This window comes from Photinus pyralis, unplaced genomic scaffold (genome assembly GCF_008802855.1).
Source record: "Photinus pyralis isolate 1611_PpyrPB1 unplaced genomic scaffold, Ppyr1.3 Ppyr1.4_LG2, whole genome shotgun sequence".
NCBI lineage: Eukaryota > Metazoa > Arthropoda > Insecta > Coleoptera > Lampyridae > Photinus > Photinus pyralis.
Window position 1 is genome coordinate 16,173,070 of NW_022170403.1, and position 26,831 is coordinate 16,199,900.

Below are 26,831 nucleotides of genomic sequence, written 5' to 3' on the forward strand. Positions count from 1 at the left end.
CACCGTGCACGGCTATTATTTTATTTTTATCTTTCCGAAGCTCGTTCTTTTTCCACCTATTAAAAATCACACACACTCTCTCTCCTTCTTCCCGACGTCCTATTGCTCTTCCTTCTCAACTCCGATTCCCCATATCCAGTCCCATCGGAACTCCGGCATGCCTCCTAATCACTCTATCCCGACCACCTTTGTCCCCTTTGTTACCAGTATCTTCACCTTGATTGCTGTCTGCCTGACTTTTATCCTTGTAGAATGTTACTCAAACTTTATGCACAAATTTTCCAAATTAAATTACACATTTTCCTTGCTTACTTACTTAATTTTTATTTTAACATTTATTTTATTTTATTTTTTTATATAGGAACACAACACAACCAACCCAAACTCTCGATAGCACAAAAAAATATGACCACAAAAAATAGTATATTGAAAGACAAGTGTTACAATGCGACCTATTGTAATACGACTATCTTGTGGCACGAATGGCGACGCGAAGCGTAGCCACGAGTGTCCGCAAGATAGGAGTATTACAATAAAGCATTGTAACACGCATTTTTCATACTATTTTTTCTATTTCGGTGCTTTAATTTAATTAAAAAAATCATTATCAGAAACTATAGGGAACATTAGAACTAACATGTTTTATGTTGGGAACACTTTTTATGCCGTTAAGTTTTAGGTTGGCAGCGTAGTAAGACTGGCATTTTGAAGTTCAAACATGGAAGTACCCAACGAAATACCTCCTTGTACTAACTAGTAACTGCCAACTTAAGAGATGAGTTACCAAAAAAAAACGACTATAATCACTGTCTTTGTACAACTGTTTTCGGCCAAAAACAGTTGTACAAAATCATCATTGTGGTGACACCGAAATAGAAAAAAATCATTCCCACCCGTACGTACTTACGAGGCGTTCCAAAAGCAAAAAAAAATTGAAATTAAAATAACACGGCAATATTTGCAAAAGATGTAATGAACCGCTCGCTTTCGATTGTTGTCCTTTATTATTAACTTAGTTGACTTGTACAATAAATAATTTTTCAGTGCACTTTTATTGTTGTCATTATTTCATTAAACATATGAAGGAAAGGTTAATATGTGTAACGCTAACAAAAGAAAGATAAGAAAAGTCAGAGAAGTCATATTAAAAATATCTATGCCGAAAATGTGTTTGCGCTTTTTCTTCCCGAAATTGAAGTGTTAAATTAAATGCGTATTTAATGGTGTTATTGGTGTCCGACACTTAACAACCAAAATTTATTACTTCCTTATCGAAGTAATGGGCATACTTTATTGGGGATCAAATTTGGCATGGTGTCACAACTTGGGATAATGAGCGATTGGTCGAAATCGCGATTTGCCCGAGTTTGAGAGGTAAACGCTTTATCCTAATCGAATGTAATCGACCGCAGTGATAAGAATAGAGTATATCTGATATTTAAAAGATAAATTTAGTCTCATTTTAGAAGTAAACTATTAATTTATTTAAAAAGCCGGTTCGGATCAGTAGAGAGGGACCACGTGTTTCGGGTTGTTAGTAATTTAGAGTTTCGACAGTGGTCGTTCTATTTCGGCTTATTAGCAGGATGTTTCCGAATAAAGGATATCGCGTCCTTTTGAAAACCGGCATCTCGGCATCGTGAGTGCGCATGAACACGCACTGAAAACCTGCGCACATGTAGGTCTTGAACATGCTGCAGGAAAACGCTCAGTTTAATACAAACAAGCAGTTAGTGTACATCTGCTTGATTAACAATAAAGCTTAATCCCAATACCAAATGTTTATATTTTTATACCGGTAAACCATTTTCATACTTCGTCGTTTTTTATGTCTTAAGAACGTTGTTGCTCTTTGAACTTGAGGCTGACAGCCTTCGTGTACTAAAATCAACGACAATCAAGTTGGTTTTTCAACGTCGTTGCAAACTGTGAACTCTGGTGTCGCTTTATTGTGCTCAGTGATGCCTGCATCTTCTTGCTTATTTACCGAAATGGATCGATCGGGGGAGGATAATATAGAAACCCGCGCTTTTCAACTTGCTTACGAGCTTTCGATGCTAAGATTCCCCGATTCGGCAGCTTCAGTGTCGGAACCTGAAAGCCCTTCCGATTTCGGCCCTCTTCTCAACCCTCTCAGCACGATTGGTCTCGAAGAAACAAGGTCCAAGAAGTCGCAAAATATGACCGAATGCGTGCCGGTTCCCAGCTCCGAACACGTGGCGGAAATCGTTGGGAGACAAGGTAGAATAAAAATTTATTTCATTCTTTAGATTATAGGTGTAATGGCCTTTTTTTGTTCGACTTAATTGTGACTACTACAAAAAACCGTATGTACGTGTCATTGGGTTTAACAAACTTCGATTGCTGTATGGGGTATTTTTATGCGTGTCGAAGTTGACTGAGCCTTGGTCCTTATTACCTTTTATCAATCTTCCTAATTGTTGTTTAAGGTCAAGGCTTGTTAATATAGTGTGTTGTATGGGTTTCAAGGAGATTTAATTAAATAAAAACTGGACTCCTCAACGAATTTTTCCACACGTATTATTTATCGCTGAGCAATTGCAAATAAAAGTGGGTTACTTTGATAAAGGCGGTCTGGCTTACAAGGCTAGCAAAAAATGCACGTGTTTTGATAATGATTTTTGAGTGGGGCCTCTTATTTGTTGAAGCTAACAAAAATTACTGGAGCGTAATTAATGTTGCAAAAAGGTATTTGACGCGCGGCCAAAAATTATTTCAAACCGGTCGTAATTGCCTCTTGTCGTAATGGCCCTATAAAAGTAGGTATATCGCGTAATGTCATGCGGTTGTGTATACAAAGACCCAGGCCTCGACAGAGATCCGACAGGAAGCAGTTGTATTTATTTACTTTACACTACTATATAAGGCAATCGGTTATGTGTAATAATAATAACGCTTGTACCATGGGAAGTACTGACAAATTCATTGTTTATAAAATCTCAATTTACAGACGTGCCATCCTATACCTTTCATCCGCAGGATGTGGCGGTTACACTTTTTTAAGGGCCTACTTTGCAGATCGCAATTCAGCAATGATTCAATAAAACGGCGCCTAATCTTCTCACTTTTCATCCAAGGTTGGAAAAAATTGAAATTATTAAAATGTATTCGCCAAACGAGTTTATTGCCTCAATTAAATTCAATTTCCGTTGAGTTTTTCATAACATAAAAGTGTCCTACCAGTACCAACTGCTAACCGAATTCTGTTGGCGGGTATAATTCGTTAGAACAGCTGTATCTGCTTGCCACTTCGACCGTTGTCAATAATTGCGTATTTATATTCAGATAATGAAATTTTTTTTATTCGTACCCTGTAGCGTGAAAGTGCGGCGTTCACGCGCCTTACAACATTCCATTCTTAAAATATGTATCATACATTTTGTTATCTCACTTTAAGATTCCGTTAAACGTTCTTTAAAAAAACCGTAATGTTTTTTATCAATCGTTTAATGAGTTCTTAGAACCGAAGCCCATTGACTACATCTGTATTACCTCCTGCGACAAAAATGCGCTGCTTTGGGGACGTCAGCCTGTCTGTTACGGCGACTTCATTTAAATATGCTATACATAAATGGAAGAAGCGTTTCAGGAATAGTAACTTCTTGTTGTTTCCAAAGTCAGTTTCAGTGTTAAACCGACCGACACGACAAATCACTAATGCCAAAGGGTTTTCACATTTGAACATTGGTATTGCGTTCTTTATTTCTACTATAGGTATTATGTGCAATCAACTACTTTCCTTAAATTTACCTGGAATTCATTGAACTAATAAGCATTGAATTGTCATTACATTCACCAATTGGAAAAGTCAAAAGCAGTAGTGAATCCCCGAAAGATCCAGGCAATCTAGTACCATAATCAAAATTTTGACGTACATTTTTACACGATAAAACTTCCTAAATTACCTGGAACCTGGGAAAGCACCTCAAATTCGCAGGTATACTCGTACATACTTCAGAAGTAGTAAGTAAACTTAGGTATCGTCGGTGTAGGGCCAATATGTGGAACATACAATTGATTTCATATGGTAATGACCTGGTAGGCAAACAAATATGTAGGTACTAAATAAAAAAATTAATGTAGGTATTCTCTTATTTAAAAAATGCAACAAAAACGTCAAAAACTAAACATCAACGCTTCAATCACTTTCGCCAACTGTATGTTTGTATTATTTTCAGAAATCTTGCAGAAATCGTGAAATATTTAAGGCTGTCTGTCTGCCTGGGCACAATAAATCTACTAAACCATTTATCAAATCAACTTCGAGCTTTCTCTCCAGTAGAGATTGCTTTTCTGTTCTATGTTGTACAATATCCTGCCTGACAAACTTTCATGGTATGATGGGTGCATGGTGGATGGCTCAGTAAAACAAAGGTTTAAAAGATAAATTTGCTTCATTGGGGATACTGACCGTATGACGGGGGTGCGCGTCTCCAATGAAGAAAATGTAACTTTTTTTATTGCAAATAAAACCTTTTTACCACTCGCATGTTAGTAAACGGAGGTATTGCATTGGGGACTTCTTTTACGAAAATACACGTTTTCAAGCAGCATCCGAATCGAACAAAATTTCGATGATGTCTGTCGGTCTGTCTGTAAGTACTCTCATTTTCCGCCAAACGGCTGAACCGATTGGAACCAGATTTGGTACACATATATTCTTAGACATAAAAGGAAGAGGATGAAAAGCTCTTTTGGGCGGAATTGCGAATGCGCAACTGTGCCAAAGTAACAAAAAAAATTGTCATTTTTTGACGTTTTTCCCCCGGTTTTTCCATATTATGGCTAAAAACTTTTGCATCAAATTGAACCAAATTTGGTACATATGTTCAATAGAGGAGGAAACCACTAAGTCAATATTGTCAAAAGTTGAGGGTAATACGAGAGGTAATACGAAGGAATTATGAAGTAGTATGAGGAAATAAGGGGAAGTCCAAAGAAATATGGGGGCGAGGTAATATGGGGAAATACGAGGCAGTATTAAAAGAATCCAAGCAATATGAAGCCATGAAGGATGTCGGGGATGGGGATCTCGGAAACCATACAACAAAGAAGATACGACGATGGTCGAATTAAGGAAAAGTTGCGCAGTTAAATACTTATTATGTATGAGGCTTTAAAGAAAACCAAAAAATTCCGATTACTTTCGAAGATATGCCAGATAAACCGAAATTAGCCGACTTCGTTTTTCTTTTTTACGTGAGCAGTTACAGAAAAATAAAAAAGACTTTCTCATTGCCACTTTTTGAACTCTAGAATACAGCGTTTAGAGATTTTTAATACGTTTCGTTTCGGAGAAATCATCATCAACTTAATTTTTTTTAGTATGGCAAACAAAGAAAAAACAAGTTGGAAACTATTGGTTTTAACAGGATGGTGCAGCCGCGCACAACGCCTTAACCGTGCGAGAATACCTATCCGACAGATTCCCTGCAAATGGAAAATTTGTCAGATATGTATTCTCGCACGACTAAGGTGTTGTGCGCGAGTGCATCATCCTGTTGAAATCACCAGTTTCCTACTTGAGGAGGCAAGTTTTTACTTGTGCCCACCCTCTTTCAGCCCTTACGAGCCGCCACTGAAAAATTGTTGATAGCACTGAAAATTTTCATCCATCTAACGCGTAAATTGATCTATGTTGGAATTTTTTCGATTTTAACTTTTATCTCCTCATAGACTGTGCTTATGGTATAGGTTTCTTCCTCGGTGTTTACCCTACTTTTGAATCATTTCAGCTTCCAATCCATTTTGATAAGAAATTTGAATGTTTGAATGAGTAATCGTTTTGCATTTATTCTCAAGAAATTGAAGCAGCAAAATAAATTTGTGGGCGCATTTTTCCGAAATGAAGTGAGTATAGACGAATTCTTGGAGAAGGACAGGTTGAAAGGATGTGATTTTGAGGAAATAAAAAAAGCATTGGGAAAGTGGTGCAATGTTAAACGTTACTTTCGTATAATATGCTTGGGAAATTTAAGGCAGCACAAGAAATTTTGATGAAATTAGGAGAACGTGCAAGCGGTAATGTTTCAACAATTAAAAACTAACTCTTCTTTTACTAGATCTCTTACTTGCGTGTTCAATATATTTTGTTGTACACAAACTATGGCTCAAAAAATAGTAGTAGATACCAAAGCAGATAGTTCTTTCGAAATTTTCCCCAAAAAGGGAATTTTTCACCGAAATGTAAATGTTACACACTATATTTTTACATTTTAAATCTGACCGTTGTTTTTGGTAATTTATCCGAGGTTGGGCAAACAATTAGTTAAAGTTTATGTATCAATCTAGGTTGCAATGAATGGACCAAAATAGGTAGCTCTTCATTGAAATCACCGAGGACTTCACATACATTAGATCATTAGACAAGTAGGTAATTTTTTCTGTTAATATATCGGTTAATCATTAAAGAATGTTGTATTGCTGTGTGTCTATCGTCCGTCTGTTCGTATGTACGATAACTTCGTTTAGGCCCGATCGCTTTGAAAAATGGCACACTTGTTCTTAAGGATATAAGAAATGTTGCTATTGTTTTTCAGCTACGTAGACGCAGTCCAAAAAGTTACAGCCCAAAAACCATCTCGAGGATCGTTCAGTATTCAGCTATCGGGTTTTTAATTATTTTTTACCAACCCCCTATACATTATGGATAACAACATATCAAGTGTAAAATTCAAAAATTGCCTGTAGAACCCAAAACTGTAAAATTATACAGGGTGTACAAATTAAATTTTAATATCCATATCGCCCATTCTATCTAAAAAAAGTTACTGGATTGAGCGTGGTTTCGTGTACACTGTATGATGGAAAATAAAGAAACGGACTTACGAAAATATTTTTGTGGTGCCTAGGCAGGGGGTTTAGTATAGGGAATCACGAGTTGGTAGCTTTTGGCAAAATCTCAGACAAGAACATTTCAGTCAAAACTGAATGGAACGACGGACGGTTTTCGGAGATTCCCATTATATAAATTTTACCCTCTCTATAGATGTTGTGAGTTTTTTAATTTTAGTAGATTTCTTTAAAGATCAATTTGTTTTTAGAATTCTGTTTCATTATACAGATAAAAAATTGGAGGCGCAGAGGAGATCCAATTTACTACTTTAATTTTTGAATCCTGGATTGATTTGGAAAAAATCTGTTTTGGTCATTACCTTACGTACAGGTACATTTTGTTCAAAAATGGGTGTAGCTAATTTAACGTGTTGTATTTTGGGTGGTTTATATAGAAAACTTGATATCATGGGTCATTGTTAATAGTATTATACAGTGCGGGGTAAGTAATCCATATATCTGTACCACACAGAGGTACCATGTTTACGGACTATTGTACTGGGTTACATAAATAAATAAATGAATCAAAAGTCGATATTGTCTTCCCCAAATATATTTCTGCTGGTGTTACAACATCGACATTTGTTGATTCATATTTCCATCGTAATTTAAGATTAGTGCTGGGGGTTGGTTACATTACAATAGTACAATGTGTCGATTTTTCACCAAAAGGCAGTGATATTATAGCCGTTATCCCCATTGATAACTCAATATTTTCGTTTTGGGCATCGTTTTGAATGGTGCCATATTAAGAAGGAACAAAGCAATCGTATGTACAGCTTTTCAATTAAATACCTTTAGAAAAACAGCCCAAGGGCCACAATCCCAAGCACCTGTATTCACCTACCGGACGTACCTTTCCCATTCCCACGAGTGTCTTGTCTTCGGTACCTTGTACAAGACCGAGGTCAACAAATGCGCACATGTTCATTCAAGAGTCCCAAAACTCTCTATCTGTCACGTTACCCAGATGTCACTAGTATCATCGACTGCATCACATTTTTCGAAAAGTAAGGATTTGGAGGTTTCGGCATCAATTCCGTCGAGATATTTCTCCACCAACCAAAGGCTAATCGCGTGCAAATACGTTCGTAAATTAAAACGACTCTATTATCAACCTTAAATGCCGATCTTTGGCATTAAAGAATTAAGCTTGAAAAATGATGACACCAAGTTGTCGGCTTTTCATAAAGTGGCACTCTTTCAAAAGTGATTATGCAATGTGCATATTTATGTATCAATTATGTATTACGAAACTGTTAATATTGGAAGGACAAAGAAATGTCTACTTTTACGGGTAATTTTGCCTACTTATTAGCAGGGATAGTTAATTAAAATCGGTTGTTTCGTGGTGTTTGTTTACACGAGCTTTAGTAATTGCGTTACATTATGTGATAGACACTACAATCGTAGTTAGCAGTATGACGTTCGGCAAATGAAAATGAATTGAATGAAAGGAATTGTAGTATGGCAAGTGACCGTGAACTCCTACTTAAAGTGCAATAGCTTGTGTTTTTTGTTGTTCCTTAAAAAAGTCGTCGTACATTCAACTTTTTGTGCGCGGTATTGAAGGTTAACATACTTTATTACTAATTGATTATTATTATGTTATAAAAATACAACAAATGAACGTATAAGGAAACGATCTTCTAAACTATTTTATCATTTAGCCTGTGAAAAAGTGGTATAAGGCACGAGAGGCACAAATGACAAAGAAACGATTTCGATATAGAACAAAATACAGTATTATTTGTGTACGCAGACATTGCTTATTATTAATTAATGAAATGTTGATTAATGGAATATTTTTGAAGTAGGTATTATGTGTCGTAAATCTGGACACCTTACCTTAACAACCTACAAAATTTACATGGCGGTATGGCTTTCAGATATCCTACAAAGATTGATATCATATAAATAAGATGAACGACTTTTAAATGAGAACAACAATAATTATTCAAAATAATTTACATAAGTTATAAACGCGTTGAGTCTATACACCGATTATGTCACCATTTTATTAGTCTACTAATTATAAAGATCTTTTTATAGAATCAAGGAGGAAAACAAGGTTTTTTTATTGTTTTTCTTGAACTCCAGACGATGATGAACTGTTGAGAACTTCAAATGCGTAGATTCCTTGACCTTCCTAGACTACTTCAGGGTCGGTGTAGTTGGTTTGTAGGCTGTACACCAAGAACCAGCTGTTTTTCTATCCGTCATCGACAATATTATGTCTTTAGGGCGAATTTTTTATCGTAAATATTATCCTTTGTACGCGTATTAGCGAACTCCCAATGTTTCCGTTGTCCCTTTGTGTGCAAAGTGGAAGTTCGTTGCGTTCGTTATAGGCAAATAATCCGGGTTCTTCTGTGTTAAACGAATCAATCGTCTGGCAAAATTGCCGTAACAAAAGCTCGTCTGACCCCACACGAGATGAAACTCGACCGCCAACAAGGGCAACCCGATCTTGAGCTCTTTTATATTATTTTGTCTATACTAAATGTGCCCAGACGCGGAAAAAAAGGAAGAATGCAGTGCCGCTGGTCTTGTACTATTCGAAGAATGTTAAATAAAAACTGGATATGAATTGTGCGAATTTTGCGATTAGTTGTCTAATTGTGCCCCCGATCGTTTAATGTTAATAAATTTCAAAAGCCGTGCGACAGTCAAATTATCTCCAGTTACGTAAAGATTTAGTAACACACACATACTCTGCCGCCTACGTGTAATGACATATTAAACCGTGAGGTGGAAAGATTGAAAATTGAATGCTTCTGATAGGGGTCGATGTAATGTAGACATTTCTGCGTTTGTGTTATTTGCAAAAATGAAACGTGTCGAGGTATTTGTATCCAGGTGATGAAGTTTCAACATCTCGTTAAGGCTGGGCAAAATCAAGCCGTAATTGGCCCAGAGTTATATATTATTTAATTGCCTCGCCCATTTTGCCGGCCGATCGATATTATTCCAATTTTTTGGAGCAGATTCGCTCATTTAGAATTATGTACTTATCTCTTTGCAATTCTAAATATATACGAATGAGGTGAATAACTTGTTCTACTTGACCAACAACGTTTTAGTATCAACATTAACTAACAACTGTTGACCTTCACAGTATGGTAATTTCTAGCAATTTTTAATTATAAATAATAATAAAAGTAGCTATAATTTTGTATAATGGTATGTGTGTTTTGTATTACTTTATCGTTTGCTGAACTTTGACGCAAACTTGCCTCTGATGATCATGTCCGGAAGCATCAAATATGCATATCTCCTTTTCTACAGTATTGACATAAAACGCTTTAGTTTATTTTTATCGTGAGAGTTTTGCAATATACAATCGCTAAGTGGTGATCATCATTTACGTCAATAGACACCGACTGCAGCAGCACCAAAATATGACGTCGTTTTTTAACAATTTTTCTGGCAATTTTTGGTTACCGCAAGTAGATGGGCCTCTTCCTGATCCAAAACCGTTACAGTTATTCAGAAACCTTTTATTGTAATATAATTTTGTATTTTGTGCAGTTTGCCATATCATAAAAACTGTATGCTTTCATCATTTTCTAGATATTCAATTTTTGTAAATTGTATTGGGCTACCAACTTTCCGCCTACGCTCGATTTGAAAAATTTTATTTTATTTTTTTCCGTATCATACCGTTTAATTTGTATTTTTTTGAGTTGATTTGCTTCACGTTGCAAAATTAGAAATCGTCTTGTACCTCAACTTTTAGCTCATTTTATGATATTTTTGTGCTATTATTATAAAAAATTTGTGTTCGTATGGTTTTCGACTCGAGAAGTTTTCGAGATATTTGATACTTCAATACTTCAATTTTGTGCTAGATATTATACAATAATATTGGAAAATTTGTGTCTTAATTTGTGTCGGATGTACAAATTATGTGCGTTTGTTTTTGTAGTGAGCTCTCCCACGGAAGGTTCGTAGACCATAATACATAGTGATTGTCCTTCTAAGCAATAAGTTCTTTACTTAGGTACCTTTGTATGTCTATCTTTATAGATAGTGGAAAAGTCCGACCCATTATGTTAGGTTAGGTTAGGTTAGGTAATGACGTGACTGCCGATGCCGCCTTTCATTTTTTTGCGAATTTTCACCATAGAAGCAAAGCGACAGCTTGACTACTATACAAAAATTGAAATTTTAAGACTTTTTGCTGCCATATATTTCTCATTGTTTTATCGATGTCTATCCACCGCCAGATGAGCTACCTTACTCCCCCCCCCCCCATTTGAGGTATAGTTACAACTTTTTATCACATTTTTAAATTTAAAATTACTCATTCTCAGGACCGAACTGGGCAAGCAAGATGTCTGGAAACTGCCTTCTTCTTCAGCCCTCCTCGCTATGTATAAGCATAAATTGACTGGTAAAAGAATTGTTTTGTGCTCTAAAAACTTTTCAAGCAATCATAAGAAGGCTTGAAACTAACAAGATGATCTAGTTTTTTAAGGTCCTTTGGAAAAAAGGTTTGATTATCTTCTTTCTGTTCATCTATTTTAAGAACCACTTTGGGCACGAAGGTTGACGGAGTACAACCAATTTTTTAATTATGTATTTTAAATATGTTATTTTCAATGTTTCAAGAAGAGCGCTGCTGATAGCTGCGTTATGGGACTTCGGTATTCACCACAGAAAAACGGCGTATGGATGGAGAGATTTTTCTTAAAAAAATCACCTTCTACGAAGGCACAATTCAGCTTATTAAGGTATTTCAATAAAATTTTAACTGCATCAGGCATCACAAGTAACGCATATTGGTCTATCAAGCCAAAGTTAAGTTGGTACATGAGGCTTTTTTAATTTATATTTGTTTAAATAGTGATTGTTTTTGATTTATTTGGATATTAGAAATAATAAATTACTCAATATTCTGTTGTATAGAAGTTTAAAAACAATATATTATGCTTGAACATAGGAATTTGTTAAAATAAAATCAGTGCGCACCTGAAAACTAGAAAAAAATCAATCTGAATGGTATAGCCTTTACTAATATCGTAACAAACCCCTTTTTCGAGATCGAGTCGATATAAAATAAGAGTTTATACCCAAGCTTAAACGGTTGGAAATGGACGGTTCCCATTAGCACTTCTATGGGCACTTTTTTCGAAGAACTTGAAATTGTTATCAGAATTTCCATAGCACGCTAGGAGAAGAAGCTAGAAACTACTTTCTAGTTATTTCATATGGGCACCATATTGGATTTTTACGAAATAAGCTAGGACTAAAAAATAAAAATAATGACATGTCGCCTGTCATACTGTTTTTTACATAACTTTACAAACAAAATTTTAAAATCAAATGGTTTACATTCATTTCTCAACAAAACATCCGCGAATAAGTAGATTAGTAGTTTTTTGTCCTCTATCTCATTCCGTAAAAATCCTCTATGGAGTCTATAAGAAATAAGAAAGTAGTAGGCTGTAGCTTTTACACCTGTAGAATTTCATTTTCTTCAGTGCACGGATCGCTCAAAAACCCAACATTTTATTTAATATGAAAAAAAACAAAATTCGTGCAAATTATTAAATTAAATCGTTTGCATTATTGTAATATCGAATAGGTATATACGCCGAAAGTTGTTGGAGTTCTATTTCAATTTCAAAATAGGAATTCAAAATTTCTATCGCATGGCGAAAATGAAGGTACAAAATATTTTCCTATTTTACAATATCGAATGAAATATCACTTTAATCAGAATGTGAAACGCAGAAAAAAAATGTGGTACTACCCCATTTTAGCACAATGGTGCGCAAGATTTCCACCGCTAGCTATTTTTCCACACGACAAAAATTGCAACTTGAAAAAGTTGCATGCGAAGAATCCTAGGCCAAGATCGCCGGCTACCTTTTGGTAAACGGGACAAGTTTGTCCCCCATCTAGCTTATTTGAATGAAATTCTATAACTTTTATAGGTACATTCTTTAGTATGCAATTAAGTTGTAAATTGCGTCTACAAGTTTTACGTGGGAGGTTGTTGTAATTGTAAAACTGCGATACTTTATTGTTAGTTTAAAATATTGAGTAATTTTATTACTTTCAATTATCAATTTAAGTAAACGTTTATTGCGTGTCTTACGTAAAAGTCATCATATAGTTCGAATGATATTGTAAGTCAGTATGCGAATGCCAAATATTTGTAGGTATCGGCAATTGCAATAAATTTGTTAAGGTGTGAGCCTTTCTTGACTTATATGCATGTTGCACATTTCTTTCGAAATGGAGGTCGTTTAGTTAGTATACTAATTGCTATGAACCACGAGGATGTGAATATGACTAAAACTGAGTGTAATAATGGGATAGAAAAATAGTTGTTGGCGAGTTACTGTAATGAGTACATCCTTTGTGTTGTGTTTGCAGTACTTGACCCGTAATTACGTGTACATTATCAATTTGTTCACCTTAGCCGAAATATTTAAACAGCGTACCACTTGCACAGCGTTGATGCAAAAATATCAAATCGCTTATGTAATGCAGCTGACCGTGTGCAGTAAATTAATAAGGGAAAGTTAAAACACTTAACTGTACGTAGGTGTCCTGTCCCGCATTGTTTTATTTTTAAGTTTGCTTAAATAACAGTTGTTCAATATTCTTTTGTCTAACGCAAAAATGCGTACGGTCAGTCTTTTGCAGTACTTGTTGGGAAATAAATTGTTGCGATGTGTACTAATAACCATAAAAACAATCGTAAATGTCGTTTTGGCCCATAAGATCCAGTCTGCGGTAGGTTCTTTAATTTAAAATATTTTTTCACAAACGAAAGCACGTAATTCGCTTAAGAAATCGATGCATGTGTACTTGAAGATTTATTGCGATTTTTATGTAGACTGAGCGGTTTCGACGCAGACTGTTAACCTTCAACGTTTTTACTGGATACCATCAGAACAATAACGCCAAGGAGGTCGCTTTAAAATTGAATCAAATGATCAAGGCCTCTCTGCAATATTTTCGTTTGAATATGCGTTTACCTGTCCCCAATTTCCGGACCCACGTTCGCTTGATGCACAAAAAATGATGGGAACTTTTTGGATCCTCCGCGGAAGTTGCCACATACTGAAACGTCGCTCTATATTAAACCATAAACCTATTTTTAGAAAATCACCAGGTGATGCGAGTACTGCTTGAAACGCGTATTATTGCGTTTAAGCAACTCATCTGTGGTTGTTTATTGGAGCATGATGCTAGGAAACTAATTAATCCCAGTTGTCCTTGTTCATAGAAAGTGTTGAACTTGGTAAAGAACAACTAAAAAGATGATTCGATAGGCAACCGCTTACAAGGCTAAAAAGTTATACTGACCTCTCGAGTCACCGGCAAAAAATGTTTCTTATCAAGGTTAGGTGTGATTATTTTTAATAAGTAAATTGGCGGAAGCAATAGTAACGAATCCTTCATGTTTGAGTATCGAAAAGTGACCGTTCCTTGCCCAATTAACCACCTTACGTGGGGATTATAAAATACAATTTCTTAGCAATGTTATTCTTCTTCCTGTTAACGCTTAGTTAGATTATCCTAGCGCAGCCATTGACCACCGGACATGCTAGTCGTTAAACTTTCCGCGGTCATGTGTCACTGACTACCTTTTACTATTTATATTAGCGTATTAAAGTCGACTACATTTAATTGTTTCTTATAATTTTCTTCTACGGAGGTGTTTGAAATTCTAACTATGTATCAATTGATTATTTTACATTTATAGAATTTAAATGAACTGCAACTTCCCAGAAGAATAAAGTACGTCGTCTGCGAGTGGTTACACCGCGCAGGCGGTGTGCAATAAAATCACTTTTTCCAATCTCGTTACCTTCAGATTTAGTTAGGGTAACGTTAATGACCTAAAAAATTGTTATATTTTCTGTGAGAAGTTCGGCAAAATGTTAATGGCCTCCTAGTATTGAGGTCAAAGTTGCCTGGCTTTGGGGTTGGTGACGGCAGCTGGCCGGAAGACCGTCATATGAAGCCGCACAAAGAGAGGCCCTTGCCCGAGGTCTGTTTCGCAGCTGCCACCCTGATGCCGTCTGGTCGGGAGACCATCAACCACCGGTTATGGTTGCTTAGCGGGTACGACGGGTACCCTGATGATACCTACTTCTGCGACCTTATTTCTATAATACAAGACAATCTTCCTTCCCTTAAAATTTATGGAAATATACTTTTCTATAGATACACTCATCAGCTGCTCTTTTTTTCATCAGGGGATCTCTCGAAATAACGTTCGTTATTGTTTACTAGTGCAGGGGAAAGTAACAATTACGCCTGAACGAGAAGATTTTACCGTAAACTTGTAAAGATAAGAAATCTGTCGCTACAACCGAACTTAGCACTGTCAAATTTGAAGGCGATACGCGTTTAAACGATCGGCTTTGTCGTAACTATTTTCGAGATCATATACCGACCGGATTCTTGTTACCATTAATTTGCAATTCTGATTTCCCAACTAGACAGCAACCCTCCCGATCGGAATGAAGTAAGGTCGTTCTCGAGAGACCGGGCATAAAAAATTATGGGATTGGGCGGCTTTTGTGGGCCGCTAGGTTGCAATTTATAATTGTGAAAGTTTCGTTCCTTAAATGAGATAATCTTTGTAATGTTGACTTAAGCGTGTAAATAGAGATAAGATAGCTTTAAGTTCTCGTATACAAATTTACCTTCGGGTTTCGACCCTTGCAAAATTCCCAATTTAAAATTAATCGGTTCATCTCCCGATGAAAAACTAGTTACTCGATTATTAATGCATGATTGACTGTTTTTATTTTTAAATCTATTCTCAAGGACTCCGCGTAACGCGAGATGAATGGATAAGTGTATTAACCCATCAATTTTTGTTGTCCTTTAGAAATTCGTTAATTGCCTGTATTCGGCGTTGTAGTTAAATCATAAAATTATGTAGATGTTCCAAATGTTGATTTTAAATAAATCACTTTTAAAAGGCATTTTACGAAAAACCCGTTTGGGTACCCATAGCTAATACTCTCAACAATTGAAGGGTCTTCATTTGGATTTCACTTTAACCCAAGGTAGGTACTTCGGTTTCGACAAAGCGAAATTGTTAAACCATAAAACTTTTTAAAACATCTTTCTATTGCTAATCCTCGTGTTATTCTTATACTGGGTTCTATTTTAACAACTCGAGGCGATGAATATTGCTTTCTAGGAATTTTCTAAAATCTACCTGGATTCCTTCTGCATTGTAAAATGTTACCTGGACCGACTAAGACAAACACAAAGAAGCTGTTTACATATTTTGTACTATTTCGTTGATCTGCTACATTTAGTTGTTGCTTTTATTCCTTTACGAACGACGAGTATGAAGTTACATCATTACATTTATGGTTTGAGTTAAGTTTTGGAGGTCCCTAAAAAGTTTTGCAGTACTTATATAATTATAATATTATAATAAATGGTAGAGATAGTTTCCACATTTAATTCACTTAAAAAATCAGGGTCCCATCAAGTAATCCTCTGTTCTAACAGTGAGAAATTGTCAAAAGATTCGTTCTTTATACTTTAGTCTCGTTAAAAATCTATGCAAAAGACAAATTGTTTTAAAATAAACATATATATTTAACTTACCGCAACATTCCTTCGTATAAAACGTTCTAAGAGAATCTTTTCGAAAAGAGGTCAGGATAAACGTGTTGAATCTATGTATTAAGTAAATTTGATCGAGGTTCAGTTCAAAGTAATATTTTGAATATCATGTATCTTGACCAGGACGTTTCGTTATACAAATTAGAAAAATATCGGAGCAAAACAAGTTTCTCAAATAAGTTTTTGCTCAGCACCTGAAGGGATAACTCATTTTCATAGAACATTGATTAGGTTCATTGATAGAGAGTTTTTCTCTTTTCGATGTCTCAACATGTTAGTACCCTTATTCAAGAAAGTATTTGAAAAAATTTTTTATTGAATAATTTAGGTAAATGCACCAATTATGGGTTTCTTAAGGACAGTAAGTCATATTTCTCTTGAATGACAATGACTATAAGGCGGCTTCTAACTAGATTAACCTTTATCTATAATAAACAACGGTTTTAACGTTAAACTGTCCTTTTGAAAGTACCAGTAGATACATGCAAAGACATCTGGCAAGCATGCACCGATAGTGGACACTCGTTATATGAAAATGATCCAAGAACGAACATCCCAATACTGAGCCCCCATTGTAATGATTTATTATATACTATTTGAGGCTCGACTTACACAAGAAGTGTTAACTTATGAGAATGTTCAATTGGCATTTTTTTCTGAAAACACGTTAATCTTCTATCAACCACTACAACTTCGGGTTGGATGACTATACCTACGACTTGATTAACGGATATCCATTTTCAGCGATAACAACTTTCATCTTTTCTGTATCTGCTGATTTCAATCGTCCCTTCCATACCATGTGCTCGAACTTTTCTACAAATACGTGTACTTCGTGGGCTTCCTTTTACCACCTATGAACTCTACCACAACATAGTTCCCTTCCTCCGTTTGTAACTCCAGCTTCTATGTTTTCATTTCCATCAGTTTCCACTTCACACGGTGAATCGCTAATGGTTTTGATGGTTCATTTACAAAATACGAAACCTAAATCTACTCAACTCAACATATTAAACAGGTCCAAATTACAATTAAGACTCTAAAAAAAACAAAAAAGACACTCCCGATGAACAGATTATTTTTGAAACGAATAAGGGCTGTACTTTTATGTGCATTTAAAGTGCGGCTTGTGGACTCTGTAAACAAAGTCACTTAACAAGGAAATAACAAATATTTTAAGCGCCATACACAGAACAGCTGTCAGAATAGAGGAATTGTTATGCGAAAGTGAGATTTTATATATAACTTGTAAAATTTTTGAATCTGAGAAGGGCCTGTGAACAATGTTAACAAAGAAAAGGAAAAACTCTCACAAATAGTAATTTAAAAGTGAGTTTTTGAAAATGATTATATATAGTGAATAATGAAGTGGATGATCCATATTCTTATACATATTTGGGAAAATAAATTTGGGAAAGACTTATTGCATTTAGGTATATTTGTATAAAAAACTATTAAACAGTATAATTAGTATTGTAGCGTATGCATATAACAATTTCATATTTGATGTGATCGATCAGAAAATCTTCAAACTACGCAATACAATAATGTCTCCATCTTATGGTCGACACTTTGTCAATAAAAATGCCCGAGATTAACTTGTTGGGCAGTGAGATGATATGTTTTTCGAAAACGAAATCGATGCATAAATAACGGTTTTGATAACATTTGGTTACTGGACGTGACAGGTAGCGTTCCGACTAATAGATTGGAATAACTTAAATAGTAAGAATTTTATGCCAGGTTTTACGCTAATTCGTTGCTTTAATCTCTAGTTTTTTATAAAAGGTGGCCGGACAACCTACAGTTAAACCATAAACAAACATGCGCTAACAAGTGCAATAAAACTGTAGAAAACAAAAGCGTTTCGACAGCGAACAAGTTGTTTTTTTTTGCGCATTTGTTTCACTTTTTGTCACATCAACAGGTACGGTTCCGGTGTTTCCTCAAGAAATTGGTTTTGTGCATACATTTCCACATGTGATTAAATATTTTAGGTACGTATTCACATAAGGATAAATGCTTGTTTTGTTGTTTTGTACCTCGTTTTTGATTTTAAATTGCGAGTTTGATTAATTAGTGAATGTTAAAAAATTAGGTAGGTACGTGCTCCACTGTTTTGAACGTGAGGAAATTGTAAACTCTATCCGCATGAATGATAGGAGTGCATTATACAATTCGGATTTTTACAAAATTGATACGTTCAAATTTGTCGGCATTTATTGATTTCTTTTTTTAGACCGTTTCTAATTACGATTGACGACGTGGATTTGTTGCGTTTACCTCAAGAAGTAGAAGTTGTATAATTGCGATTCGCCTTCGACATTGGAATTTACTGGCGCCAATGAAAATTGCAAGTGTAACGTGTACGCTGAATGCAAATATTGGGGTACCTCTTGAATCGTAGTGGGTTGAGTAGAAGATGTGGTAGTTGCTCAACTACGTTAAACCAGTTTAAGGAGAATTCCTCGACCATGTGACTTATGAAGGAATGTAACCACTATTAATATTTAATTACCGATCGAAATAATTAAAAAAACAAATTTTACCATTTATGGCACGAATGAGCGAAAAACTTTAATTAGTTGTTCACGTTAACACCGCTCGGACCATAATTCATGGATCATGAATCTCAGACGTAACCCAATGTGCAGGTTAACTGCATTCCACGGTAGTATTTATTTGTCACTTTCTAACGCAAGAAATGTTAAGTAGCTTTTGCTCGCACGTCAGTTCTACAGCGATGCAGTCGTTGACCCAGAATCCATAGCAAGTGCAACGTCACATGTTATTCTAATAAGTTACTTAATACCCTCTATACAGCAGCGTTAAGTCTTAAGCTTGGACATTTGGGAAACCATGACCTACGCTACTACTACTTCTTGTGTTCGCTGAACTCTCCGCGTGTAATTTCATCCTTTACACGCTCGCAATGTAAGACTTCAAGGGATGATACCGTTTTTTTTGTTGCCACTAACATTGACCTTTATAGCAAATTGGAAAGCTTTAGGCCCTGTCACTTCTTAAACGTCAAAATTTTTAACGAACAAAGCCAGCACAGCAGTAACCTGTTTTGTTTGGCAGTTCCAGTTTTCATTTACGATCCCGAACGATGACTAACGTGAACTTTAAAGACCCCTACAATTTTTCCACGCATAACTTTCCAGTTATCATCGTTTGGGGAAGATAAGCATTTTCACTTTCGGGTCGGTTTCCAACCAATTTTAACCGATATATTCCCCATTGACTATTTAAAGTGGGCGTCTGTTCCTAGAATTTTATTTCCATAAGGATATCCTAGTCATATGTCTCTTGAATATGTAATTATTTGGCGTCTGGTAAATATTTTTTAAATATTTATATTCGATGAAATTTTAGACTGTGGGGGAGGGGGGCCATGTACAAAGAATGAATGAAAGTGAAATGAAGGAAAAAGCTTCTGCGGCAGCGAGTGGAAGTCTTTTAGGCTGACACCGTGCGCGGATGTTGAACTAAGTTAGTCTCAAGGCCTTCTTCGCTTGAGACGACAGGAAGTATGAGAAGGACGGTTGCAGCCGCTGGAATGCTCACCCGCGAACAAAGAACCTGCAGTCACAACATACATATTACATGTTAATTCTACAGTTTTTAAATACCGATTTGAACCAAAAAATGCCGTCTACAATTGTTGCTATCAAGCGTTATAAATAGTCCCGCGCATATCGGACGTTATCACTTCGGAAAAGTGTGTCACTTCTTGATCTTGGATTCGAAGTATTGTTGTCATTTAACCTCCCACGTTAGGTTGGGACCGTGAGAACTGGCAAAAAACCGCTTTGATCCCCTTTTTTACATTGTTAATACCGCGAAAGAGTTAATAACCAGCGGTCACATTAGTCACTAATAATTATGTTAGCGAACTTGTATCGATTACCGTCTACTAATAAAGTGCTGCTCATATTTAATTTTATAAACATCCTGTTTTTATTACATTTCCGCTGTCACCTTTGTCGCTATTTTTATTATTACTGAGAATAATTTCGTCTTTGTGTATTAAGATTTTTATAGCCATTCATAATCGTAATATAACTTGCCCGATAAGATTATGGTTATTCTTAACTTAACCCACACAAGAACCTTCTAATCTAGTTTTTTTTGGGACCTAAGGTCCTGACAGTTATTTAATATGTTAAGAACATGCACATTTTTTAGCGGTACATGTACATAGTTATCTTGGCCAATTCATTTTGTACAGAAGTAATTATGTAAATCTTTTCGAAAATTACCTGAGCGATTTTTAAATTTATGTAAAATATACCCTTCCCCTTTGCAAAGTCGAATTAAATCATACTTTTTCTTTTCGATTAATATTGGTCTACTTTGAGTGACCGCTTGTCACGAGGGGCGCAAGGCCACGTGCTCTTCTTCGCGGGGAAAAAAAACGAAACCGAATAGGCGGGGCAGTCAAGATTTTCATTCAGTAGTTGCTCGAAACCCACGATTTTTGACCGTTTAAAATACCTAAATTGTTACTTTTTTAAAAATGTTACCTTGAAAATAATTCGCGATTTTTTACCAGCTTTAGCTAAAGGCAGTCGATATACTACATTGTGGTATTTAAACTTAAAACTAGGGCCGAATCATTCATGAAACTCATTTTTGTTAATTCTATTATTTTGAAGCAGTTTTGCAAATCCGACACGTGCAAATATTTCGAACTAAAGCAGTCACTTGCTGTAAGACGAGCTGGTTTATAAAAGAAGTATTGTATTTCTGGAGAACCTTTCAGACAGTCTTATTTCTACCGAAATGCGAAAATAAGTAACAAAATACTACCCTGTAACGCACTACCCTTATAGTCCGGGAGTTGGCGAAACACAAAAACGTACGTGATCAGTACATCATCGACACAATGTAAATTAAATCTTACTTAGCTGATCCTTTCGGCCATCCCACGAAATCTCGACCGAAACACAGCGGTTAATTTCCTCACTTATGATGTTAAAATTGACAACAGTACACGTTTTTCGTACTCTTATATAACTATCGAACTTATCTAGGCTCTTAACATCTCGAGAGTTTGATTCTTATCCTTTAGTTCGAATTATGACCTTATGTCGCTTTGCCCGTGTATATTTTTACCGTTCCCGCTCCCACACACATCCTTGACATATTCCATATTCCTGTTGCCTTACGTACCTGAAGATCAATAACGTTAATTTAAAATCCTTATACCCAATTTTCAAACGATTGACTGCTTACCCGTCCGAAATTATTCTTCAAAGTTGACATATTCGATTTTTAATTGCTTTCTAATGGTTTCTTGCTCCCTATTCGCTTTACTCATAAGGTTAGCCCCCGAGATTATAATTTTTTTACTTTCTCTTTTGGAATTGTTTGTTGGTTGATCTTTAATTATCAAAGTGTCAGATCGACGGGACTTCAGGGCATTTTTGTGTAGCAGATCAGTATTCTTCTGTATAAAGCCACTGTATATTCTATTAGCCAGTTTTGACTCTACCATCAGTAAGATCTTGTCGGGGACTACCACATTCACTTTGTCGGTATACCAACTTCCGACATCCCGTTCACCCGAAATTCTCGTTTGCAGTTTTGACACCACCATCAGTAAGATCTTGTCGGGGGCCAGCACATTCTCTTTGTCAGTACCCATTTCCGACGTCCCGTTCAGCCGCAATTAGCATTTTGGTGGATTTCTAAAAAGCCAAGAAACCACCATACATTTTCGACAGCTGCAGAGATCATCAATGAATAACTTACATCTATTTGTGGTTGAGATGTTCGCTGATCTTGATGACGCCAGTTTGTCAAAGTTTTGCTGTGGTCTCTTGATTTGTTGTTATAACTTTGTTAATTCAATTGCCACAAAAGTTCCAGTGCTATAACAGTTTAAAATTACAGTGATCAGGAGCCTCTAACTTATGTTGGAAGGCGCTATTATGGCCACTTTCTCCGTTCGTCCGTCCGAGGCCTGAACTACTCCTACAGTTTTCAAGATATTTAGTTCGTTCTTTTTGCATTCGATAGCGTATAGCTCGAAAATCTTGATGATTAATGTGCGCATGCAAAAACAGCGCAATATCAACTGTCTCATTTATGGAGATATTTCCTCGTATATATTTCTTTGAAATTTTAGCCACAGATGCTTCTAGTAAAGACAAGGATATTGCATATTGTAAAAACTAGAAAAGTGCGCAATGTAAACTTTCTTATTTCTGGAGATATTTTTTTCAATTGTAACCAAAGATTCTTCTAAAACATTGTCGAACAAAAATATAAATTTATTTATTTATTTTGAAATTGACATTTAAGATTTAACTGCTAAATAAATTTGTGTACTCGTCGCCTATCACAACTATCACAGTAAAAAAATCCGACAGCAAGTTTTAATTCGGTATAAATTAATAGAAATATGTAAGCCGTAATTTGTTAATAAAATTTACAGCGGTCACTTGAGCAGACTAAATAACTTATTACTATGTAGATACACAAAAGTGCAGTTTATAGTACGTGGGAGAGGAGTCAGTTTACTAATACAAAAAATATGCAAAAGACGCTGACAGTGACTATTTTAAATACGAGATCGACAAGTAGAACAGAAAATTGTTGTATTTACTAAGACCAAAGATCATACTACACCTAAGAAAGCGCCTACTTCACTTATCCTCTTTGCATAGGAACCAGCACGTAGTACATACCTAGATACCTTTAATTTCCAACTACAAAACATAATGTTTGATCTGTTTGATACTGTGCGGCTGAATAGAATCTTTTTCTGGGAAAAAATTTTGAAATTTAATTTTTATTTTTGGTCAACAATCTTCATATAAGTACTTCGGGGTACTTGCGACCCTTCCACTTTGATCCTGTTCCGTATGATACGAAATTGGCCATAAGAAACGTTTTGGAGTAAACTTTGCCGAATTTTTTATGTTTGAAGCTTAGTTCGCAATCGAATTCAACAGTGACTCTGTAAATACATACATTGCCCTAAACAACTGCTCCAACAAAAAAGTGCGTTATATACTTTCTGACTAAAGTTATGAGCCAAAAACCATTTATTTCCGAGTGGTCACTTCCGGTTAAGGCATTTCCCGGCGTCAAACATTGGTAAATTTTATTCCATCGTGTTCAGCACATTTTTTTATCCAGAACCCGCTTAGATGAATTCTATTGCAATTTGTTCTGGGTTACATGATTTTTAACATAAAATTACATCACTAATGGGATTTTATTTTAGGTACCCATTGAATTGCAGTTTCAGCATGATCTCAACCATTTTTAAGTGATTCAAGTATACACATAATTTGACATTACAGAAACATGTTTAGCGCATTTCCACAAAAATAAAAAAAAATGCGCTATTGTGGCCACTTTGTCCGTCCGTCCGCTAACTTTGCGACGCTACTAGTTCTTTATCTTAAGAGCTATTGTTCTACTTTTTTCGCTATTTGGTTCGTTATGGTGTCGAGTCTTGTACCAAGGAAGGAAATTTTTCTGTACCGCTTACAAAAAAAGTTATTGTAAAAAAAAACAAAAAACCGTTTTTTACATGTTCCATAATTTTACACTTTTGCCGTTTATTAACGATCCTAGAGATCGTTTATAATTTTGCAATGCTATCTGTCGCCTGCCGGTTGGTCTCTCCGTCTGTTCCTTTGTCTGTCTGTCCATCTATCTGTCCGTGTGAACGGTAACTTTGTTTAGAAAAGTTCGATCGCTTTTACATCTCCGTTAGTTATGAACTGAATTGCATGAAATTCAATATGGGCATAGCTTTAACCATATAATACGCAATGCCAAAAGTTGAATCGAATCGATTCAAAATTCACAGTGCCCTTTTCGCATCTCGACCATTTATAAACCGAATTGCAAATTTTTTACTTATAAAAGTATTTGAATGAAATTTGATACATAGGCACTTGGAATAAAGGAAAATCAAACGCCAATTTCAAAATTTGGTTTTGCGCATGCGCAGTGCCAACTTTTTTATTTATGGAAAAATTTAAACGAAATTTGATACATAGGCACTTGGGATAAAGGAAAATCAAACGCCAATTTCAAAATTTGGTTTTGCGCATGCGCAGTCCCAACTTTTTTATTTATGGAAGAATTTAAACGAAATTTGATACATAGGCACTTGGGATAAAGGAAAATCAAACGCCAATTTCAAAATTTGGTTTTGCGCATGCGCAGTGCCAACTTTTTTTATTTAAGGAAGAATTTAAACGAGATTTGATACATAGGCACTTGGGATAAAGGAAAATCAAACGCCAATTTCAAAATTTGGTTTTGCGCATGCGCAGTGCCAACTTTTTTATTTATGAAAGAATTTAAATGAAATGTGATACATAGGCACTTGGAATAAAGGAAAATCTAGCGCCAGTTTCAAAATTTTATTTTGCGCATGCGCAGTGCCAACTTTTTTTATCTATGGAACTATTTAAGTGAAATTTGATACTTAGGCGCTTGGAACAAAGGAAAATCTAACATTAGTTTTAAAATTTAGGTTTGCGCATGCGCAGTTCCAACTTTTTTATTTAGAAAAGCATTGAAATGAAATTCTTCTCATAAACTGAAATTGAAGTAGCACGTCAACAATGGATTGCCCATGTGCAACGCTATCTTTCATATTTGTGGGCGGATTTTTACGATTTTAACAGAAGTTGCATCTTACAAATGGGAAATGAATGCAAGTGGAAATGCGCTTTATGTAAATCGTTTACGATTACTTTTTAACTTGTTACTAAAGGTGCTATTACTTTTCCTTTTTGTCCTTTAATTATAACACACTACGATTTCGGAAATTCTTTCCATAAGATCCTTTAACCCTTAACTTGTGTACGAGAAAAAATGTTCTCTTTACCGAAATTCTGAAGAATTTTTATAATCAAAATAGCGAATGCAAGTTTCCAGTATAGAGCAAATTTCACGAGTCCTTTATCCTTTCTGTTGTCCAACTTTTTAAAGTGATTTCAAAAGGATTTCCATTGCGAGAAATCTTGATTTAATTGTTTTATCGTCTGTTTGTGATTTCTTTAATAAGCATATGTTAATGTGAATTTGTATCGAACTACGACAAATAATTATCGCCGAATGTCGCACAGTGGAACACCTATATGAAAACATCGGGACATTGTTGTATTTTACAAAATATTGTGATTTACATTGATGATTTAAATAAAAGTAGTCCTTTAATATAATATTATAATATGTATATATTTACTTACGAAAACTTCAATTCATGACAGTTAAAAATTAACAATAATAAAATATATTGTGAGGCGTATTTTTTTTTAAAAAACACCTTAGGGTGTGGCATATATATACAGGGTGTTTTCTATATTTTTCAGGTGTAGAAATTTGTTGTGCATCATTATAATAGGTTAAATATTATTTAAAACTAAAATTAACAGCATCATGGAAACATTAATAGTAGGAAAGTATATATAATATTAACTAATTTGGTAGGTTTTTTTATAATTTACATTAATTTTTCTGGGACACTAATAACTGTAAATTGCAATCTTCAGCAAAATCAGGAGGATGGAAGTTAGTTGACGCTATGTTTTATGCTCTATTAATCTTTAACCTTTGCAACTTTAGAGCGAGATTTCTCGGCAACTAAATAAAATAAAAATGTTTGTGTAAGTAATAAAACCTCTTCCAAATTATAGGCATTTAACTCTTCGGTCCATTGAAACAATTTGCGAGCAATCCCAAGCACAGAATGAAATGTATAAGAATTGACCCCTCCTCATTGATTTAAAAATCGACCGGTTTTTGGATTTTTGCGAGTTTAGGGCGTGGGGTACACATTTTCATTGTGACACCGTGTATATTAGAAAAGAAAAATATATGAACCCTTATAATGTGATTAAGGTTATGTTATCAAATTTCTTGTTTTTTTTTTAATCATAAAAGGAACGCTAATCGCAAGCGGCGTTTTCATATTTTTTAAATTCTCGTTCCTATGCCATTTTTTAATTTATCAAAACCGCCAAAGACCCCATTACACCCCCCTCCCCTCTCTTTCTCTATAAAATGCAAAATCGAAAAAAAAACTCATCACGGTATTGTGTTAGGACATTGATTGATTTCTTGATTATTTGTTTAGGGCTCACTACAAAAATGATCTCCCAACATCATAGAATAACTCAGCAGTTTTAATTCTTTTTTATATTATTTGAAATTTTATTTCGAGGTATTTCCGAATGTTTAGCAGGTTTCTTACGAATGAAAAAATGTGGTATTGTTTGCGTTTTGTCCGTCCGTCCGGATTTGAACTACTTTTAGGGGAATGGTCCTCGAGACTTAAGAATTTTTTTTGCAATAGGTAGCCTATACCATGAAGGGGT

The 26,831-nt window shown here is 35.4% G+C and overlaps 1 protein-coding gene across 1 annotated transcript in view; it reads left to right on the forward strand.

Moving 5' to 3' along the window:
- Positions 1-1,725: 1,725 nt before the first annotated feature.
- The window catches only part of LOC116165094 (RNA-binding protein MEX3B), a 38,394-nt gene continuing 13,288 nt past the window's right edge, over positions 1,726-26,831 (forward strand). Inside the window, exon 1 of the mRNA XM_031479390.1 lies at positions 1,726-2,241. Within this exon, the coding sequence (XP_031335250.1) occupies positions 1,962-2,241 (280 nt within the window). The 5' untranslated portion in view covers positions 1,726-1,961. The remainder of the gene's footprint in view (positions 2,242-26,831) is intronic.